Source organism: Saccostrea cucullata, unplaced genomic scaffold, assembly GCF_032062105.1.
Source record: "Saccostrea cucullata isolate Sc308-1 unplaced genomic scaffold, CSIRO_AGI_Scuc_v1 ctg3556, whole genome shotgun sequence".
Lineage (NCBI taxonomy): Eukaryota > Metazoa > Mollusca > Bivalvia > Ostreida > Ostreidae > Saccostrea > Saccostrea cuccullata.
In genome coordinates this window covers 29,104-50,589 of record NW_026932898.1, presented here as the reverse complement: position 1 = coordinate 50,589, position 21,486 = coordinate 29,104, and the positions used below count along the sequence as shown (strand labels likewise).

Below are 21,486 nucleotides of genomic sequence, written 5' to 3'. Positions count from 1 at the left end.
TAATTTAAGATAGGATTTTTTTTAGGGGCACCCCTGCCCTAGGGTGGAAATTCACCAAAAAACTACAAAAATTAAGGAGACCTGATTTTGATAATATGCTTAAATTTTATACCATACAAGTTTATAGTCAGACTAGCTCAGTTGATATATGTGCTGACTTTTACACTATCAATGCTTTCTTTTTAAAGTCGGGGGTTCGAATCCAGCTGGTACTACACTTTTAAAGTTTTAATTTTTCGCTTTTTCAAAGACTATTTTAATTTTTTATAGACTTGTGCATTTTCTTTTAATTATCTATCCTTCATGCATGCCCATTCTTGATATAAGAAACACTAACAAGAGATCAGGTCGTAACAATCCAATGTCCAGTTGTCAGTCAGGCGGAACAATATAAGCACACTTTCTCTGGACAAGAATAGCTCACTTTGTGTTACTCGATACAGGTATTCTTGGCAGCATTGAGCTGCGATAATATTCCATAGAATTTAATCACATTGACTTTGGCTACATGTATATCAGTTACTGTTTTCCTTGGGATTTCATTTAGGCTTATATAATTTGCACACATTAATGGCATGTTTTATTATATCAACTGATAAATAAAGCCTAGATATAAACAATAGAATTTCAGAGACAGTATACATTACCATTACCGGGTACATGTATGCACAATGAGAAGTAAAGAAAAATATCAATTATTACATTTGGAGATAACAAAACTCAGGAAAAAAAGGGTTCCTCCTATCTATACTCACTAAAATAAAGATTTAGGAAAAACAAATTGTTATATGTATTCAGCCTTATGTCATTAATCAGAACGGAAATCGACAAGGTTTTTGTAGAGAGAAAAACCATACCCGGTCCTATAGGTCAAATCCCTATTTAGAATGAAGTGATCCTTATGAAATTTCAGGAAAAATTAATTATTAATTCTTTTAGAAATGTTAAACATTTTAAAAGGTTTTGAGAAGAAAATGTTTGCAGCAATTTATGAAAAAAAAGCTTTTGAAATTCCTACTAAAGACCTGATATATTTTGATGACCTGATATTTCTGAATGACTTGATGGGTTTAAATGACCTGATTTATTAATATATTATATTTTCAGGAAAATAAAACAGTTTTCAATATTAAATTTATAAAGTTTGAATATTTGCAGCAATTTCATGTCATTTAAGAATATCAGGTCTTAAGTAGAAATATCAGGTCATTCAAAATTATCAGGTCATCAAGTTTTGTGTATATACCTTGATATATAGCAAAATAATTTACATATTTTCTACTAAAAATGTATTTTAATATAGTTAAAGCTATTATCATCATCAGTTTTCCCTCAAAAATATGAAATTAAAGTTTAAATTGATAATTTATTTTTCATCAGGTCAAAATATCAGGTCCTTAGTATATCAGGTCTTTAGTATGTTCCGAAAAATGAGCGTTACGCCGACAACGGGAGGTAACTCTAGGCATGTGAAATTCGACTATTGCTTATGCATCTGATGTAATGAATAAAACTATGAGAGAAATGGGACAAATGAAATAGTTAAGTCCATTTGAGGAAGAAATAAACAATAGCCTAAGGAAATATTTCAACTCTTAAAAACAAGTATATACAAATATATACAGGCATGTAGTATCGTTGTGGCAGCCAGAAAAATTATTTTCAGCTAAAGTGAAGAAAAATTGTATTTCATGATTGTTTATCGAAAATATTTTTAATGAAGTCCTTTTCTATTTCATGAGTGTTGATTGAAATTAAACGTGCAATTTTAATGACGTAGAAAACATCAACACATTGTTTACAAACCTCATCTCACACCGAGTATAATATTACAGGAATAAGTACATGTATGTCAACTCTAGTGTACGCATTTAGGAGATTATTTTCAAAATTATTTAAATAATATAAGTTTGGATGTGATATCGTTACTTCATTGTCCTCAACCTGTACATGCTGTGGGTTCAATATTTATAAGAGTTCCTATTTAAATATGTAATCGCTGTATCAGAAGCACTACATCAATAAGTTACAGATATAATCTTACATTTGAATGAAGCATAAATCAAGCATCAATACAAATGCCAATTTCAAAATCATTATGTTTATTTTATAATTAATCTGAAAAACTAAAAAAAAAATTTAATTGAACCAACCAAGTTTATTCCTATTACTTATCAATTTTTTTTTTATCTATTCTATGAAGGAACATGAGTATATGAGGTCATTTTAAAAAGTCTCAATTTCAAATGTTTAATGCAATATTAAAACTAATGATAAAATTCTGCTTCAGAGATAGACCAGTGTCCTTTGAAGTGAATATGTAGATAAAAGTGAAAGTGCACATATATAATATATAACATATAAATAATGTATTATATCGACCTATATGAAATCCAAACAGATTTCATTTAGTGTTATTTTAAATTCACTGTCACAGCTTTATGATAGCTATAATAAACTGGCATGACCGCTACACTTGCTTTCATCTGTTCTGTGATATATACATGATCTAGTATAGTATCGCCCTCTGTTGTTGCAAAATGTACTTTCTGCATAAATCCATTAATCTCAAACATTCTTTGAATCGGTCCTTCAAATTGCGCATCTTCATTGAAATCTCCAAGTACAATGCAGTGGGAATACCGAACCTTAAAGAAGTCTACAGTCTTATTTAGGCCATCAAGAAAGCATCTGACACTGAGAACACTTGGTCGATATACAACTATGATTACAATGTTTTCGTCATATAGCTCTATAGCCATTCCCTCAATATTTTTTTCAGGTAAATCACGAACTTGAGCATTTTCCTTTCTCTTTTTGTAAATACCGACACCTCCTCCTTTGGCTGACCGAAGTTTAGCAACACCATTCACACTTTCATCATATGACTGCTTTCTTGTGGTATGGTTGAATTCAAAATCTTGAATTTCAAAGTCCTTCATACTCTCATTGTCCGTCAGCCATGTTTCTGTAAGACATATAAAGTCTGCTTGGAGCAATCTGGTGTCACTTTTTAAGTCTAGAATATGTCCCCTTAAACTCTGCACATTAAGCAGAACAATCGTTTTGAATCTTTCATTTTCAGTGCAGCATTGTGGATAACCTTCTTTGGGGATTAAATTTTCCATCTTTAGCAGTGCTGATTTTATGTCTGGGTTAGCGTAAATTTTCTTTAATAATGCATTTTCATCTCTCGTTTCTATGAATAAACCATTTTGTGAAGTGACACGGCTTATTGCAACATATGCCTGTCCTGGAGCGAAAGTATGGTCTAAATTTACAACAACTCTGTTTATTGTCATGCCTTGAACTTTATGTGCTGTACATGCCCATGCAAGTTTCAAAGGAAACTGGTGACGAATAACATTCTTTGTATTTTTTTCCCTGATGTCTTCTTGTAATCTTTGAATCAATACCTCATTTCCATGGCTTGTCCTTTTTCCTTGCAGTCTTCCAACATCCTCACTATCAAAAATTATTCTAATTCCTTCTACCCTGTTTATTTTCTGAGCTTCTCCAAACTGAAAATCTGAAATATGCCCCATTGCACCATTTACAAGTCCATCTTCGACGTTGATATTTCTCGTCAGCATTACTCTTGCATTCACTGAAAAAAGCAAAGAAGCAGAGAGCCCATCTGTTCTTGTCCTTATGAAAGGTTTTTCACGTAAAGTCAGCTTTCCAGTGGTATTGTCTTTCTGATAATCTTCAGCAGTAATCTCTATCAATTCTCCACAGTTTGATTGCAGCATCTTCAGATTATGTTCATTTGTTTCTTCATTTGTAGGATATACATGGAGTGCTTCATCCGGTCCTTCCCTAATGCATTCTTTTAACATTGATATTGCCTCTTTCGATAGTGGTTCCTTTATTGTTCGAATCCTCAGTGAATTCAAAACTGCAGCAAATGCAGCGTCGTCACGTTGTCTCATTATTTCCTCCAACTCAACGATTTTGAAGAAGTCTAACCAGTAATCTACAGGATATTCACCATTTTCTTCGTACAATATTTCCACCTTTCGTTGTTTCACAGGAGGTAGTTGGTAAAAATCTCCTACAGCTATAACTGATATACCACCAAAGGGTTCCTTGCATTTTTTGATTTGCACCAGGCGTTCGTGAACATAGTACAAGAGCCGCTTGTAAACCATAGATACTTCATCAATGATTAAAATCTGCAAAGAAGCTAACCTTGACCTCATTGCACTTAAACTTTGTTCTTGCAGAGGTTCATATGGAATGCGTAGAGCTTTAGTTAAGGAAAATACGTGATGAATTGTGCTTCCACCAATATTGAAAGCTGCAGTTCCTGTAAAAGCTGTCAGAAGAACAGACAAATCTGAAGGAGACGAAATCGTTTTCTCGAAAAGTCTGGAGGCTTCATACTGTATAGTCTTAATCAGATGGCTTTTTCCTGTCCCTGCACCTCCAGTCACAAAAATATGTAATGGTTCTATTTTCTTCCCAGCCACTTTTTTCAAACACCATTCACGAACCAAGTAAAAAACCTGCTTTTGTTTTTCATTTAAACTTCTCAAAAAAGGAAGGATTTCTTGTCTTGATGTAGAATTTTCCCTAATATGATATATCACATCTGAAGAGTTGTCATGTTCAATTTCATGAGTGATTTCTGGTTCTCTATTTTCTGATTTTTCTGTTCTCCTCTTTTCAATAAGACATTCTTCTCGATTCTTTTCAGTTTCTGGACACAGGTTAGCCCAAGCATCTTCAGGTTCGCCATAAATTTCTAAAGTTTCTTGCGCATTTTCAAGGGCATCTTCATTCTTTGAGAATATAACCCTATTTTTTTCAACTACATTTCTGACAGATTGCAATCTGTTTTCACTTCCTATTCTCACAAACCCATTTTCAAAAAATGTCTGATAAAAGTCAAATCCAGGCGGTTTCAGTTGATCTTGAGTCCAATACGGAAGAAAAAGTTGCAGTATTGATTGAAAATACTTTTCTGGTGCATTTTCTGGATTGAATCTGGGATATCTTACTACAGCTGGCTTAGCTCTTGTTCTTTTCTGAATGTAACCATGACCTTTCTTTAATTTATAAACACCTTCTTTTTCTCCATGGGGAATCTGAGATTTTGCAAGAACACGATACTCGGAGCAAAATTCTGCAAGACACATTTCAGGGAAAGGAGGTGGATCTGGACGATTTTCATATCTTTCCACTACATTTGTCATCCAAATGCTGTCGTCATCATCTTCCATATCATTTTCACCATTTTGTACACTTTTAATTTGTGAAAGAGGTTTACTCAGTCGAGTTGGATTTACACCAATAGGAACAAAAACAACTTTTCTTGAACTTTCTTTCATTTTTAGATTGCAGATTCTGTATACTGCTTCTTGGGCACTTACTTCTCTATGATTGAGATAAGCTGATCCAATTCGCTTCATCGTTTGACGAGCACTTAAGTTTCCTTCTGCAGATTCTACTTGCGTTTGTTTCAGCAGCATTCCCATTTCCCGTTCTGACTTTGAAATGTATGAAATTATATACACAATGCAGCTGAAGGGATCAAAGATATACTGTATGTCCATATTTGCATCCCAGCATTTGAGAAGACATGGATTGTATTGGTTTGTCCACATTTCATCTGGATTTCGTTTCAAGATAGTAGTTGATTTTGCAGATAATACCCTATGTGCTTCTTCATAAACATCTTGAGATAATTGTATATTGGAGAATATTTCCTCTGTTGTTTTGCATCCATTCATATCATCAAGAACTTCATCCCAAACACGCAACAAAATATCTTTTGCTTGAGATTTAGACAACCCTTTGCCATCTTCACAGTCCTCAACATCTTTCTCACATTGCCTTGTAATAAATGTTCTCTCTGATGGTGGTCTTGGAAAGTGAAATCTACAATCTGTTCCCTTTTTCCTACATGATTTTGAGTGACTCTTGCTGTGCTGTTGAACACCTAGAACAATTCTTCGAAGCTCTGCGTCATCATTTTCACAAGGTAAAGCGCATGTGATATATCTGTCAATGAAATCACAAACAGTTTCCTCATTATCTTCATCAACTTTGGGTGCATTCTCAATCCAGTACAAACAGTGCATGTGTGGAGAACCCCTTTGTTGAAATTCTACTCTCACAAAATAGTCAATAACATTCCCTATTGGTTTTGATGGTGATAAAATTACATGCCTTTGAAACATATGGAATCTATGTTCAAACATTCTTGCCACAGTTACTGGATTGCTTCTCAAAATTTCACTTTTTTCTGACCAGTCTAAATCAGACGGGGATCTAGGATCATTATCATGATGCAATATTGATCCAATGATTTCATTCCACCTGAACTCAGCCGCCGAAAATGAACAAAACCAAGTTGGAATTCCTAGTTGTCGAAGCATGGCAAAAAGATCTTTCTGAGTAGCTGACCAATATGCAGGAGTTCCTCGAATAGGTTGCATAAAGCGTAAAGCCTCGTTATTCTTAAGGAGATTAGACAGAACATCTGGATTCTGTAACATTTCAGAAGTCACTGCTTTTCCAGTATCAAGCTTTGATAAAGACTTTCGGATTGAAATTTGTGTTTTCTCAATTACTTGGTTTAATTCTGACATGTATTGAGAGAAGAAAATGTAATTTGTGTCTTTAGCAAATCTGTTATCTGCATTCATAAGTCTGTTGTTAAAATACCTTGATAGAGTTATCTTTACATCTCGATTTTCATTCCAGGAAAAGTTTCCACTTGGAAATAAATGTGGAAAAGTCTTTGCTTCGTTACCTTCTTCTTGCAACATTCGAATTGGATTTTTTCCTTCACTTGGTGCTATATTGTATATATCGTCAAAGTAATGATCGAGAACTTCTTGCGCAACATCGACAGGCTGTAAGCATGTATCAGTAACAACCTCTGAAGTCTGATCAATCTCACCTTCTTTCACTTCCTCGTCTTCAAATTTCTCTTGATCCTGGTCACTGGTCTCTTTTGGTAGCAAATCATTTTGGTCACTATTTCCCTCCCAATTGGTATTGATTTCAACATCCTGATACCATTTGTTCTCTTTCTTTAAATAATCAAGAGCCATCTTTATGTGATTCGGATTGACAAATTGGTATTCAAAATAGCCCTTGTATGCTAGTTTGCGTTTCAGTTTAACTCTTAACAAGAGATTGTCATCATGACTTCTTGGTAAACTTGTTGCCTTTTTTATATTTGATGGCACACAAACAACAGGCCCATGCACATTTCTTTGACCACCTTGTGGGAGAGCCATCACTTTCATAAAAGGAACATGTAAAGCAATTAAATGCTGCTCCAAACTGTTTAAATTGGCTAGATCATTAGGAATTTCGTCCAGTGACATTTTATTTACAGCTGCTTCTGCTGGAACATTACCACTTAATATTTTCCTATGACAAGTAAAACATATCCACAATGATGACTGTATGCAATGCATTGGACAAGTCAATGTACACTCATGACAGTATTTCTCCTGTATACATGCCTTTGCAATTTCATGTGCTTGATGTCTTCCTTTGTACATTTCAAGAGTGCATCCTTGAACTTGGTGTTCAAACAATAAACGATGACAACAGCAACATGTGTATTCTGGACCATTTCTTACACTTTCCCTGAATAATGCCAAAACTTCTTCTTCATCTTCAAGCTTTACTTTCAGTGTTTGTCTATGATTAAAAACTGCCTCTTTCTTCTTCTTTTTCTCATCCTCACTGAAATGATATTTCATTTTATTAGCAGTCTTAATCTTCTGTTTATGTTCTTCATCATTCTTGTATTTCTCTGTACTTCGTTGCTTAACATTCATTCGATGTACTTCATCTTTCTTGTACTTCTCTGTACTTCTTTGCCTAACATCCATTCTGTGCAATTCATCAATCTTGTATTTCTCTGTACTTCTCTCTTTTACACTCTCTCTATGCACTACATCTGAACTATATTTCTCAATGCTTCTTTTCTTCATATATTGATTATGATCTTCATCAGTTTTATACTTTCTTTTGTTTGCCTCCCTCAGTTTCAACTTGTGTTCTGCATCCAAAGAGTATTTTTCCACACTCCTTTCTTTTGCTTTTGCTTGGTAAATTTCATCACATCTATATCTAAATTTTCCATCTGCGATTGCCTTTAATCTAAATTTCAAGTCAGTCTTGTACTTAAGATTTTTTGATCTTAATTTCTTTTCCTTACAATTTACATTCTTTAGTTTCAATTCATGATCTTTCCTTAGTTTTTTTGTTGATAAACAGACACGTACATTCCTCATGCGGTTTCGATTTCTGCGTCTTTCCCTGTATCCCTCTTTACCAGTATGTGTTTTTAAAGAACCAGTTGTTTTATTCTCAGCAACTGTCAACACTACATTGTAATGATTCTGATTCTCATGATCTAGATAAATTGATCCTATGGACTGAGTATTTTTACAAGGTTCCATCATTCTTCTTGAGTATGTAATCCAATGATTTTCTGTATATGTGTGTATATCAATACTCAATAGATGACAAACAGCCATTATTTCTAGTTCAGTTGCCCATGAACCATCATTTGACATCTTTGTTATAGAAAAATGATTTTCTACAGAACTTTCTGCCTGTCTAACAAAAGGTTTGAACAATATTCTATTGTGGAGAAGGTGTTGACACACTGCTGATCGAATTGCATAGTGATAATCCTCCACTCCAGTCAAACAAAATGAAATAGCTCTGAAGAAACAATTACCATCCCTTTGAATTTCAACACACTCAGTAGGTGCACCTACTTCTTGAACATGACAATTTTGTACATCATTATCAATTCTACTTGAATATGGTATTCCAATAATGTGACAAAGTTGTTCTTTCATACTTTGGGATATTGGACAAAATCTAATATTTTGACTTTCACTGTAAACAAATTCAACATCGTCATCCTCAATTGACTCAGCATGTAGAATAGAAATGTTTGCATTTTCTTGGAATGCCAAATCTCCTTTTTTCTGAATGATTTCTATGTGCTCACTTTTATCAGTAGATGCAAAGTGCCTAACTGAACAATCCACACTTGTTATTTCACATTCAGTGATTCCCGAAAATCCCATTGACAATGCTAATGACAGTATATGATTGTAAATGTTGTAAACTGATTGGTATAGTATCCTTGTACTCTTTCCATTCAAACTCAGACACCCTGATGATGATCTTGAATGTGAATCAAATGTAAAATAACCATCTTCTGTTTTCCCCACTAAAAATGTATTTCCCCTGAAACACACAAAACACCCACTTGATTCTCTAAGAGCAATATGCAGTGCATCTAACAGTAAATGTGCATTAAATTCATCATAATTGGGCTCTACATCAGACAAATTTATCAGACTGCATAAAGGTTCATGTGCTTTGAACTCGAACATTGTATCAAAACACTCAAAAAATTGTGGCAACTCATCAACTAAGAGATATCTACTAACAATGGTTGAACTACGCTGCAAGTATGTGTAAAGCTCATCGCCTGTTACCAACACTTTATTCATATCTGAAGTTTGCCATTGTTTTGAGTTTTTTATTTTATGATATGCTATTGCTGCTAAGGAGTTAGCAACACATTGTGTTCCTGCATTTTCACCAAACATCAAGTTACCCTGATGAAAAGAACCTTGAACAGATACCTTGCTAGCTGTAACTGGTCTGCTATCACCAATACAGGCATCAGCATCAGATGGTCCACCATTACAAGGACTTTGAATTCTACATTCTGTTTCACTATTCTCATATACAATGTACAAATTCTCATTTTCATCATGTAAATTCCTTTTAGTATTCCTTTTAGATCTCGTTCTTTTACTCTGGTTTGCATCAATCAATCTCCTGCTGGACTCATCCCCCTTAGAGGATGACATATCCAGCTGCGCCTGACCTGCTGAGCCAGACACGTGCACGGTGTCCGGCTCAGGTACCCTCGGCGAGGTACAAACCCACGGTGGGGAGTCAGGGGACGGTGCCATGCCTCCGTTTTGGGCACACAGACGACTTCCCTGAGGTGATGCGTTACTCAGGGCGGTTGGTTGCATTTTCTCGCGAAGAGAGGCCTGCAACCTGGCCAAGGGTTTTTCCTCAATAGGAGGCAACCCTATAAAGCCTTGCCCCGGAAAATTACCGGGTGGAGCTGTAACAACCCCATCTACTGTCTCGCAAGAGACAGCAGATTCTGCTTGCGTATCATCTGGTGGGACATCTGACAAGGGAAGGGCCTGCTTCTGCCTCTTCTCCCTCTTACGTATCTTGTCTTTAAGACGATTCTCCCTACCACTCAAGGTCTTTTTCCTTGGCATCTACAAAAATAAAACAGAACATTTTCCATACCAATTGAAAAAGTAACTATAATATGTTCCTAAAACTAAAAGGGTTCCCTTTTTACCCTCCCCAAATTCCAGAACAAGGGTTATTAATTGCAGAATTCAAAATTTTTTTTAAAAATAATATTAATCTACATAATTATTTGCAAATAAATATTTCTTGAAAGTTCACTCAGATATTCTTCATGTATAATGCTTTACTACATGAACAATTTAATGCAAACTTTTCAAATTATTTCATTTGTAGACTGACAAGAGGCAATGGCCTCTTTTGCACACCTGAGTAACTTTTGCTATGCTATTTTTAACCATATGTGACCCCACCCTACCCCTAGGGGTCATGATTTGGGTATCAACCCCACCCCTCAGGCTCAAGGGGTGGGGGTGGGGTTTGGGATGTTGCAATTCACAACTTCTGTTTCCCTTCACCCATAGATGCTTTGTGCCAAAATTGGTTGAGTGGTTCAAGAGAAGAAGCTGAAAATGTTTAAATGTTTACACACAATTGATGAACATGGATAGCAATAGTTCACCTAAGTGTATTCAGGTGACCTAAAAATTATTTAAGTATTTAAAAGCTTAAATGCATGAGTGATCCCATCTACCCATGAAAGGGGAGGTATGATTTGATCGAAATTAAATCTACACTAACTTAGGATGATTTTTATATAAATATATTTGACTTACTGTAACTTTTTCCCAACAAAATTATGAACTTTAATTGTGGCCACACCCTATCCTTGGGGGGTCCTAATCTGAACAAACTTGAATCTACACTGAGGATGCTTTCATATAAATATGACAACCATAGCTTTGATCTTCTTGAGAAAAAGATTTCTAAAGAATTTTCCTATATACTCAAATGTTAAACTTTGATCAGCCATTGTGGCCCCACCAAACCTCCAGGCCTTGATTAAAAAATGGTTTGTTTGCAGTTGTCTACCGACCTACTAAAAATGCACCCGACTCAAACTTTTTTCCAGTTTTTATTCGAGATATTTTTTTCTTGGAAGTTCCAAATTTTGAGGATAATAAAATTTGTTAAATTTTCTATTCCTTTTTAAATTTTTGTTTCAGTTGATATGTGGCATAACATAAGTAGAGCTCTATTACGAACATAAAATATACCTATGAAAATCTCTTAATTTGTAATCCGACAAAAAATTGATAAGTATATTTATATATATAAAACAATAAAACCTGCCCACCTACCCACTCTAAAAAATATTGCTTGGAAACTGCAAACAAAAAATTTTTTAAGCTTGGCCCAACAGTCATGATTTTGAACAAATATGTTATTATGAACTACACCATCTGAGGATTCTTCTACATAAATATGACCAATCATAGCTTTGCTCTACTCAAGATGATTCTTGAAGATTTTACCTTTATACAACCTAGTTAAACTTGGAGCATTCATTGAAGCCCACCATAGCCCTGGGGGGAGTCTTGATTTGTACAAATATTTGCATAAATTAATATGACCACCTATGGCTTTGCTGTTTTTGAGATGATAAACTCCAATGTTAAACTTTGATTGTCCATTATGGTCATACCCTACCCCTAGGGGTTATGATTTCAACAAACTTGAATCTTCACCACCTGAGGATGCTTCTACATGACTTTCCTCTCTTCTGGCCCATTGGCTCATGACAAAATTTTCAATGTTGCCAATAATTTTGGCAACCCTTCATTTGAACAAACTGAAATTCCCCTTTCCAAAGGAAACGCTTTGCTAAGTTTGGTTGAAATTGGCCCAGTATTCAAGAGAAGAACAGAATTTGTGAAAAGTTTAAAACAAAACCATTGATGACAACCTATGGTTACATGTACCTTTTTAAATGTTATAAAAACAACTGTTTGTTCAGACACCATTAACCTTAAATTACCTTACATAGGGATGTTTCCAAATTAATCTTATTTGAGACATTCTTTTCTGGCCCAGATGTTCTTGAGGTTGTTTTTAAAGATTTCATAGAATTTTCATGCATTGTTAATTTATTTCCCCTTGAAAGAAGGTGTAGCACTTTCAGTGGCGGATTTAAGGGGGGGGGGGCGCCCCCGGCGCGCGCCCCCCTAAAATTGTCAAAATTAACGTAAATCACAGTTTCGTCTAGAAAATGTAAATATGTATACTTGGTAGACCTCATTTTTACCCTACAAAATCTCTAGAATCCAGGGCCCCCAGACCCCTTGCCTACTCTTGGCGCCCCCTCTAACTTCAATTCCTGGATCCGTGCCTGACTTTCTATGGATAAACTGAAATCCCCTTTACTAAAGGATGCTTTGTGGCAAGTTTTCTTGAAATTGACACAATGGTTCTTGACAATTTGTGAATAGTTTACAAATTGACGACAGATGGATGTCTTCTTCAACCAGACAAGTTTAATCTAACCTTAAGCTTAGGTGACCTAACAATATACATGTACAGGAGTTTCCTTTGCTAGCTATACTGTATGCTGTATTTATCATTAATTCATAATAACAATTATGTACAACAGATCAAGAACCATGGAAACTTAAATAGCATCTTAACAAATACACTAGATGCATGGCCAAATGTACTTTGATTATTAACCAGAGGCCCATGGGCCACATCGCTCACCTGAGCAATGTGGCTAGGAAAAAAGCAGAAATCAATTTAATTATTGAAAAGTTTAAACCCAATAGTGGTCCCAACCAATCCTTAAACAAGAGGCCCATGGGCCACATCGCTCACCTGAGAAGCTTTGACAATTCTGTACTTTACTAGATTTACCCTTTGTAATACATATTGTGACCCAACCCTACCCAACTGATCATAATTAAGACAATTTGAAATCTACACTACCCCAGGATGCTTCCATATAAGTTTCAGCTCTGGCCCAGTTGTTATTAAGAAGAAGATTTTCAAAGCCTTTTCCTATATATTTCTATGTAAAACTTTAAATTCCCCATTGTGTTCCCGCCCAATCCCCAGGGGTCATGATTTGAACAATTTAGAATCTACACTACCCCAGGATGCTTCCACATAAGTTTCAGCTTTTCTGGCACAGTGGTTCTTGAGAAGAAGATTTTCAAAGATGTTTCCTATATATTTCTATGTAAAACTTTGATTCCCCATTGTGGCCCCGTCCAATCCCCGGGGGTTATGATTTGAACAATTTAGAATCTACACTATCCCAGGATGCTTCCACATAAGTTTCAGCTTTTCTGGCACAGTGGTTCTTGAGAAGAAGATTTTCAAAGATGTTTCCTAATTATTTTTATGTAAGACTTTGATTCCCCATTGTGGCCCCGCCCAATCCCCGGGGGTTATGATTTGAACAATTTAGAATCTACACTATCCCAGGATGCTTCCACATAAGTTTCAGCTTTTCTGGCACAGTGGTTCTTGAGAAGAAGATTTTCAAAGATTTTTCCGATATATTTCTATGTAAAACTTTGATTCCCCATTGTGGCCCCGCCCAATCCCAGGGGGTCATGATTTGAACAATTTAGAATCTACACTACCCCAGGATGCTTCCACATAAGTTTCAGCTTTTCTGGCTCAGTGGTTCTTGAGAAGAAGATTTTCAAAGATGTTTCCTATATATTTCTATGTAAAACTTTGATTCCCCATTGTGGCCCCGCCCAATCCCCGGGGGTTATGATTTGAACAATTTAGAATCTACACTATCCCAGGATGCTTCCACATAAGTTTCAGCTTTTCTGGCACAGTGGTACTTGAGAAGAAGATTTTCAAAGATGTTTCCTATATATTTCTATGTAAAACTTTGATTCCCCATTGTGGCCCCGCCCAATCCCCAGGGGTCATGATTTGAACAATTTAGAATCTACACTATCCCAGGATGCTTCCACATAAGTTTCAGCTTTTCTGGCACAGTGGTTCTTGAGAAGAAGATTTTCAAAGATGTTTCCTATATATTTCTATGTAAAACTTTGATTCCCCATTGTGGCCCCGCCCAATCCCCGGGGGTCATGATTTGAACAATTTAGAATCTACACTACCCCAGGATGCTTCCACATAAGTTTCAGCTTTTCTGGCACTGTGGTTCTTGAGAAGAAGATTTTCAAAGATTTTTCCGATATATTTCTATGTAAAACTTTGATTCCCCATTGTGGCCCCGCCCAATCCCCGGGGGTCATGATTTGAACAATTTAGAATCTACACTACCCCAGGATCCTTCCACATAAGTTTCAGCTTTTCTGGCTCAGTGGTTCTTGAGAAGAAGATTTTTTAATGACCCTACCCTATTTTTTGTCTTTTCTTGATTATCTCCCCTTGCGAGGGGATATGTCCCTTCATTTTAACAATTTAAATTCCCCTTCACCCAAGGATGCTTTGTACCAAGTTTGGTCAAAATTGGCCCAGTGGTTCTTGAGAAGAAGTCGAAAATGTGAAAAGTTTACGGACGGACAGACGGACGGACGACGGACACAATGTGATCAGAAAAGCTCACTTGAGCCTTCGGCTCAGGTGAGCTAAAAAGGAGAGTGCATGATTTGAACAAACTTGAATCTAACTTACTAAGGATGCTTGTATATTTCTTTGACTACCTGTGCCTTTATTGCCCTTTCATTTGAACTTACATTGTGGCCGCACCCTACCCCCAGGAGTCATGACTTGAACAAAATTGAATCTACACTACCAGAGAATGCTTCCATATGAACAGGACTAATCATGGCTTTGAAATTGTTGAAAAGAAGAATTTTAAAGATTTTTTTCTACGTCATGTGGAATCCATGTTATGGCCCCGCCTTACTCCCCATGGATCATCATTTGAACAAAAATGAATGTCCAATACCTGAGAATGCTTCCATAAAGATATGATCATTCATGCCTATGCAATTCTTGAGAAGATTTTGAAAGAAATTTCCTATATACTTCTATGTAAAACTTGGATTGGCCATTGAAGCCCCGCCCTAACCCCAGGGGTCATGATTTGAACAAATTTGAACATCCACTACCTGAGGATGCTTCCATACTAATATTATCATTCAAGCCATTGAAATTCTTGACAAGATTTTTAAAGAATTTCCCTTTAAATTTCCTTGTAAAACTTTGATTGGTCATTGTGGCCCCGCCCTACTCCCTGGGGTCAAGATTTGAAAAAAAAAATGAATCTACACTACCTGAGGATGCTTCCATATAAATATGATCATTCATGCCTTTGCTATTCTTGAGACAAAGATTTTTATAGAATTTCCCTTTATATTACTATGTAAAACTTTGATCGCCTATTGTGGCCCCGCCCTACCCCCCGGGGTCATGATATAATGAACAAACTTGAATCTACACTACCTGACAATTTCTCCCTATAAGTTTCATTTTTCCTGGCACAGTGGTTCTTGAGAAGAAGATTTTTAAAACATACCATCAAATTTTCATTATTTTTCAATTATCTCCCCTTGAATAAGGGCATGACCCTTCATTTTAACAAACTTTAATGCCCTTCACCTAAGGATACTTTGTGCCTAATATGGTCGAAATTGGCCCATTGGTTCTTGAGAAGAAGTAGAAAATGTGCAAAGTTAACGACAACGACGATGACAACAAACAAATTTTGATCAGAAAAGCTAACTTGAGCTAAAAAGCAGAAACACAATAGTGCATTTACCACATAAATAACATTTCAATGTGACTTTCATTCAAAACAAGACAAGCATCATGTTTGATATAGCTTTATTTCATTTCAAAAACTCATGATCATACAAGACAGACATCTACCATCAATTTAGCTTAAAGAAACAGTCATCATTCAAAAATGCCCCCCCCCCCCCTCCCAAAAGAAGATTGGCCCTGAAAATCTTTTGCATTCAGACTTTTTGTGCCATATATAATGTATTGTATACAATATAATGTATATATTCTGCGTAGATAATATGTATATAATTTATCATTAGCTGCATAAATGTAGCTCTCCAGAAAAAAAATATATTGAAAGACCATAGAGCTACAGTGCCTTATTGTGCTAGTGTACTATGTTCCGAAAAAAGCAGAATTTTTTGCAAGGATTTCATCTTGGCATTATTAGTGATGGTGTCACTATCGCTAAAATTGAATATTGCTTAAACTAATAGCTTTTTACTTGTAACAACTTCTTTCGTAAGATATTTAAAATTGCTAAAATAACATCTCCGTAAAAAAAATTACAATTTTTAAGAACAAATTGCTAAATTTGTGTCTCACTAAAATTTCCACTAATATTGTATTAATTTATTTCTCCATGTTTTTAGCTCTACTGTACAGAGCCAGTACAGTATTTGGCATATTTTCACTGACATTTCATTTTGCAAGACAATGCAGTCCAACATGCTTCATGTGCATACATGTAGAGGAGTATGGAATTTAATGACATGCATCTTTTTTTGGCAATTGAGGTAAAAATTTGGAGAAATTAATCCAGAACCGAGCGCAACTTTCTTGCACAATAAATATAATTTTTGATATGGCTGGCACTGTATTTCTCTGGTCATCCATCCCATTTTTTTTCCTGACCAGCAATCTACTGATATGCAATTAAAAAGATGGGGGATAAGGTGGGCAGAATGCCTATAGTGTCAGATAATTAAGTAATCACATTTGATAGGTACATTGAGCATTTCAATTTACTTATCATGATTGAAATTTATGAAATTATTGTTATGAGAAAGAAAACATTATCTTAGAGAAAATAAATCTCTTAAAAATATTCATTTATAAAAATATTAGTTGGCATACGTCGGTTTCGAACCCCAGCAATAACAAGAGGACCATGGACCACATTGCTCACCTGAGCATTGTGGCTAGGAAAAGAACAGAAATCAGCTTATTATTGAAAAGTTTAAACCCAATAGTGGTCCCAACCAATCCTTAAAATGGAAAAGGTATGATTTGAACATGAATCTACACTAATGATGCTTGCATATTTCTTTGTCTACCAGTAGCTTTATTGCCCTTTACATTTGAACTTACACTGTGGCCCTTCCCTACCCCCAGGAGTCACGACTTGAACAAAATAGCTTTAGTCTTTTTGAGATTTTTGTAAATAATAGATATTTTACATTAAGTAATTAGTATACTTGAAATATGAAATAAAATTTGAATATAATTGAGATTAAATTTTTCACTTCTTATCTGTGGCACTATAGCCTTGTAGTGGTGGAAATTGGTAAGAATTTCATAATCAATGATTGGAATACTCTAACTATTAAAGTAACTAACAATTATAATCAGACATGTAAAAAGTGTATCAATTTAAACAAGTAAATGGTAAGAAAGGGTAAATGATGACTTTCTGTGGTGATCCAGCTGGTCCTTTGTTCATTTATAAAACCAAAAGTACCCCTATGCCCAGAAACATGCTTTGTTATCTGGGTAAAAATACAAGAGTTTGTTTATCTGCACAATTAGGTTACAAAATTAAGTCAAAAGCAATGCTGTGGATGGAAAATTAGGGGTTAAAAATTATTATGCTTATAAAATAAAATAATAAACCGATTACCAGTAATCAGAAATTTAAAAATGCAATTGATTGCTTGGATTATTTTAGCAATCGACTGATTTTCTATTATAATCGATGAATGGAACAACACTAGCTGTAGGGTTTCTGCCCGCCTTATCCCCCCCATCTACTTTATGATGTTTTCATCATTCTAAATTCCTTAAAAAAACAAGAGGCCCATGAACAACAATCCTCACCTGAGTAACTCTGGCCCTACTGTTCTTCATCAGTCACTTTCCTAGTCTACTCTACTCCTCAGGGCCAATTTTGGAACAGTTTAGAATTAAACCAAACAAGGATAATTTTACATTAATATGTTTCAGCTTTTCTGACGCAGTGATTCTTGAGAAGTATTGCAATGTACGTTAAACTTCCATTCTTTATTGTGGCCCTGCCCTTCCCCTCTGCCGGCTTGATTTGAGCAATTTAGAATTTACACTTACCTACTATGTGTCCACATAAGTTTTAGCTTTTCTGGCCCAATGGTTCCTGAGAAGAAGGTTTTTAAAGATTTTTCTTATATTTTTCAAAGTTAAACTTTAATTCCCTATTGTGGCCCAACCCTAGCAACAATTTGAACAATTTAGAAAGTACACTACTCCAGGATGATTGCACACCTGTCCAGATCCAGCTCTTCTGGCCCAGTGGTTCTTGAGAAGATTATTTAGTGACCCAATCCCGTTTTTTCTTTTCTTGATTATCTCCCCTTTGTAAGAGGGCCTGGTCCTTCATTTTAATGACTTAAACTCCTTTTTGCCCAAGGATGCTTTGAACCAACATTGGATAATATTTGACAAGTAGATTTTGGAAAGAAGTTGAATATTAAAGTGAAAAGTTAACACACTGACGGACGACAAACAAGGGAGTGATCAGAAAAGCTTTCTTAGGCCTTCAGCAGGTTAGCTAAAATGTCAATCACCTTTTTTCACACTACCTTACTCAAATTTGTCAATTTATTAAAATCCACGCTTTAACTTCTTTGTCATTGTGTTTATTTAAGAAATAAGATATCATTTTTAGAGTTTCATTGGGATATGACATGAAGTCGGTCACATGATCAAATTCTATAACGCCCTTTGGGCGTTATAGATAACTTGATCATGTACCGACTTCATGTCATATCCCAATGAAACTCTAAAAATTGATATTTTATTTCTTATCTTTTTTTTTTACTTTTATTCCTGTTACAATGAAAAATAAGCGATATTTGAACTTGTTACTGAAATGCAACATAAGGCACATGTACGTCATCAAATGACGTCACAGTGAAGACTTTCCAATTGTCTCATGTGGTTTTCCCAACTGCATGTCATTGAAAATTGAATGTCAATTTAAATAATTTATATTGTCATATAAGGAAAGACATTAGCAAATGTAAATATTCAGAAAACAAATGTCTCATTTAATTTATAACCTTTCAATGGATCTAACCAAATTAAAGGAATAAAGTGAAGTACAATTACGAGTAGATTAACTTAATTACTACATTCTTGACAACAGAATACCTCTATTTCATTTTGCTATTGCAATTAGTCTATACTAAACTATATATCTATGTACAGTATACATTGAGCCACAATTGAGTCATAATTGTATTTTTACACTATATATTTCATTGAAAAACTTTTTTTTTAATGAAACCTTGTTGCGAGCTCAATATTAGCTCAATTTACATGATTTTTACACTGAATTGTGCAGAATTGTTGAAATTTTCTTGCCTTAAAATGCTAAACAAATTGATACACAACTCATTGAAAGTAACTTACAACAATTTTCTCACTTCAAATTACTTAGATGATTTCTTAACAACTTACAGTCTTAAAATTATTTTGAAATTGACCTACAACATAGCTGTGATATCACTGCAATGCCTACAAATAAAATATTATTTTGAAAAAAAGTGAAGAAACTAGATCTACTAAGAATTTTGCATTTTATCGTTTTTTAGTCATAACAAATGAGCAACAAATAACTGCAGTAATATTTTAGAAAAATGCATTTTTCAATGAAATATAGGGGTCTATTTAATAGATCTACCGTTAGGCCTCGTGGAAAAATAAAATTATGACTCCATTTATGGTCAGGTACTTTATAGGTCTATTTTCATATTACATAAATTGTAGCCTGGTTAGGTGCCTTCAAAAACAAAAATAATAATAAAAAAAAATTAATAGTAGTTCAACCATGCACCTTTGGAGTATGAAAAATTAACCACGGCCAATCTTCTTTTGGGGTAAATCTTAATCTTCCCGCAAACCCGCAGAGATGAACTAGCGAGCATCTGAGCATCAAACAATTAAAAAAACACTTTGAAATACTTACGCTGACAATACTGAGCAATACTCTTTGTCTTTTTTTAAACTTTAAAGGATTTCACCTTTACAAACACAAATATATTAGGATATATTACAGTGACGTTCTGTCTTCGCTACTTTCTTCCTCTGCAGACGTGTAAACAAAGAATGACGTCAGCGGCTTAGGGTAAACATAGTTACGCAAATGTAAAGCCGAAACCCGCAAGATCCCGATTTCGGTTTCTGAAAACTTCTTTATATATGTGTTCATGTAAAAGTCTTGAAAGTTACTATTGAATTTATCACAGACTGTTTTGAACTAAGAAGTCAATTACTTGACAATTCTCGAAAAAATATGTAAACATTATTTAATGATGTTCAGTGGCCCTTTGCCAATTATAGTAATTGTGTTTGTGCCAATAAACTATTTGTATTTTTTTGTAAAAAGAAACTATATATAAGTTAAAATATTTTTGTTTAAAATGCATAAGGCATAAATTTTTACTTTCCAAGCAACAAATCAGTTGAAAACAAAACAGTTGAAGGTCATGTATATATTGCGTATTTTTGATAAGTTCAGACAAACTAAAAAGATCTTTCTAGTTGTTTTGTCTCTTTATATAACGATAGGTCTATACAATTTAGATCAATCGCGTTTCATCGATATCAGAGATTTAAAAAATAATCGATATAATTACCGACTCCGCATATACATTGTACATGTAAATATCAGACACAGTTTTAAGTCATGGCAACTATAGAATATGGGGATATTTAAATTCCTTATCGGTGAAAATTTTAATTCGAACCCAAAATTAAATACATGTATTCATGTAAGTAACATAGGCGTCGGAACGGGGGGGGGGAGGCTTTTTTGCAATTATATAAATAATATAGGCATTGAAAATTGAGGTTTAACTTTTTCTGTTGGTTTAGCCCCTTCCCTTACCAATTTCAATTTGTTACCGAGTACCGACGCCTATTTATATATATCTACACTTAATCTTGGATTTTCTCTTTTCTAGCTAAGATACGCCATTTCAGCTTTAAAACTATGATGCTACAATGAATCCAAACATTGTTTCTCGAACAATATCTAAATATAACTGAGTTAAAGGTAATTCTGTCAAGTTATGGACAATTCTCTATAAATTATTTTTAATGCAATTTATCGTCCTTTTAAAAAAATGTTTAAGATATGAACAGACTTCTTTGAGAGCAAAGGGCATGTCTATTAGATGTGCTGATCGAATCCTATTCCGAGAAAAGTTACGCATTCTAGCTTTAAAGTAAACTCATTAAAAGCCGAATGAGCGTTAATCTGTAATTTTCTACAAGGAGATATGTGCGATGCAATTAATGTCAGCAGTTTTGAGGAATCTTAAGTTTTACTGATTT

The 21,486-nt window shown here is 34.8% G+C and overlaps 1 protein-coding gene across 1 annotated transcript; it reads right to left on the bottom strand.

The window, feature by feature from the left end:
* Nucleotides 1-2,414: 2,414 nt before the first annotated feature.
* Nucleotides 2,415-10,304, bottom strand: LOC134236419 (uncharacterized). Its single transcript, XM_062718587.1, has one exon. The coding sequence runs from the start codon at nt 10,302-10,304 to the stop codon at nt 2,415-2,417; it is 7,890 nt and encodes a 2,629-aa protein (XP_062574571.1).
* Nucleotides 10,305-21,486: the final 11,182 nt, after the last annotated feature.

Excerpts from the sequence above, each read along its gene's own strand:
- LOC134236419 (XM_062718587.1), bottom strand. The coding sequence starts at position 10,304 with ATGCCAAGGAAAAAGACCTTGAGTGGTAGGGAGAATCGTCTTAAAGAC.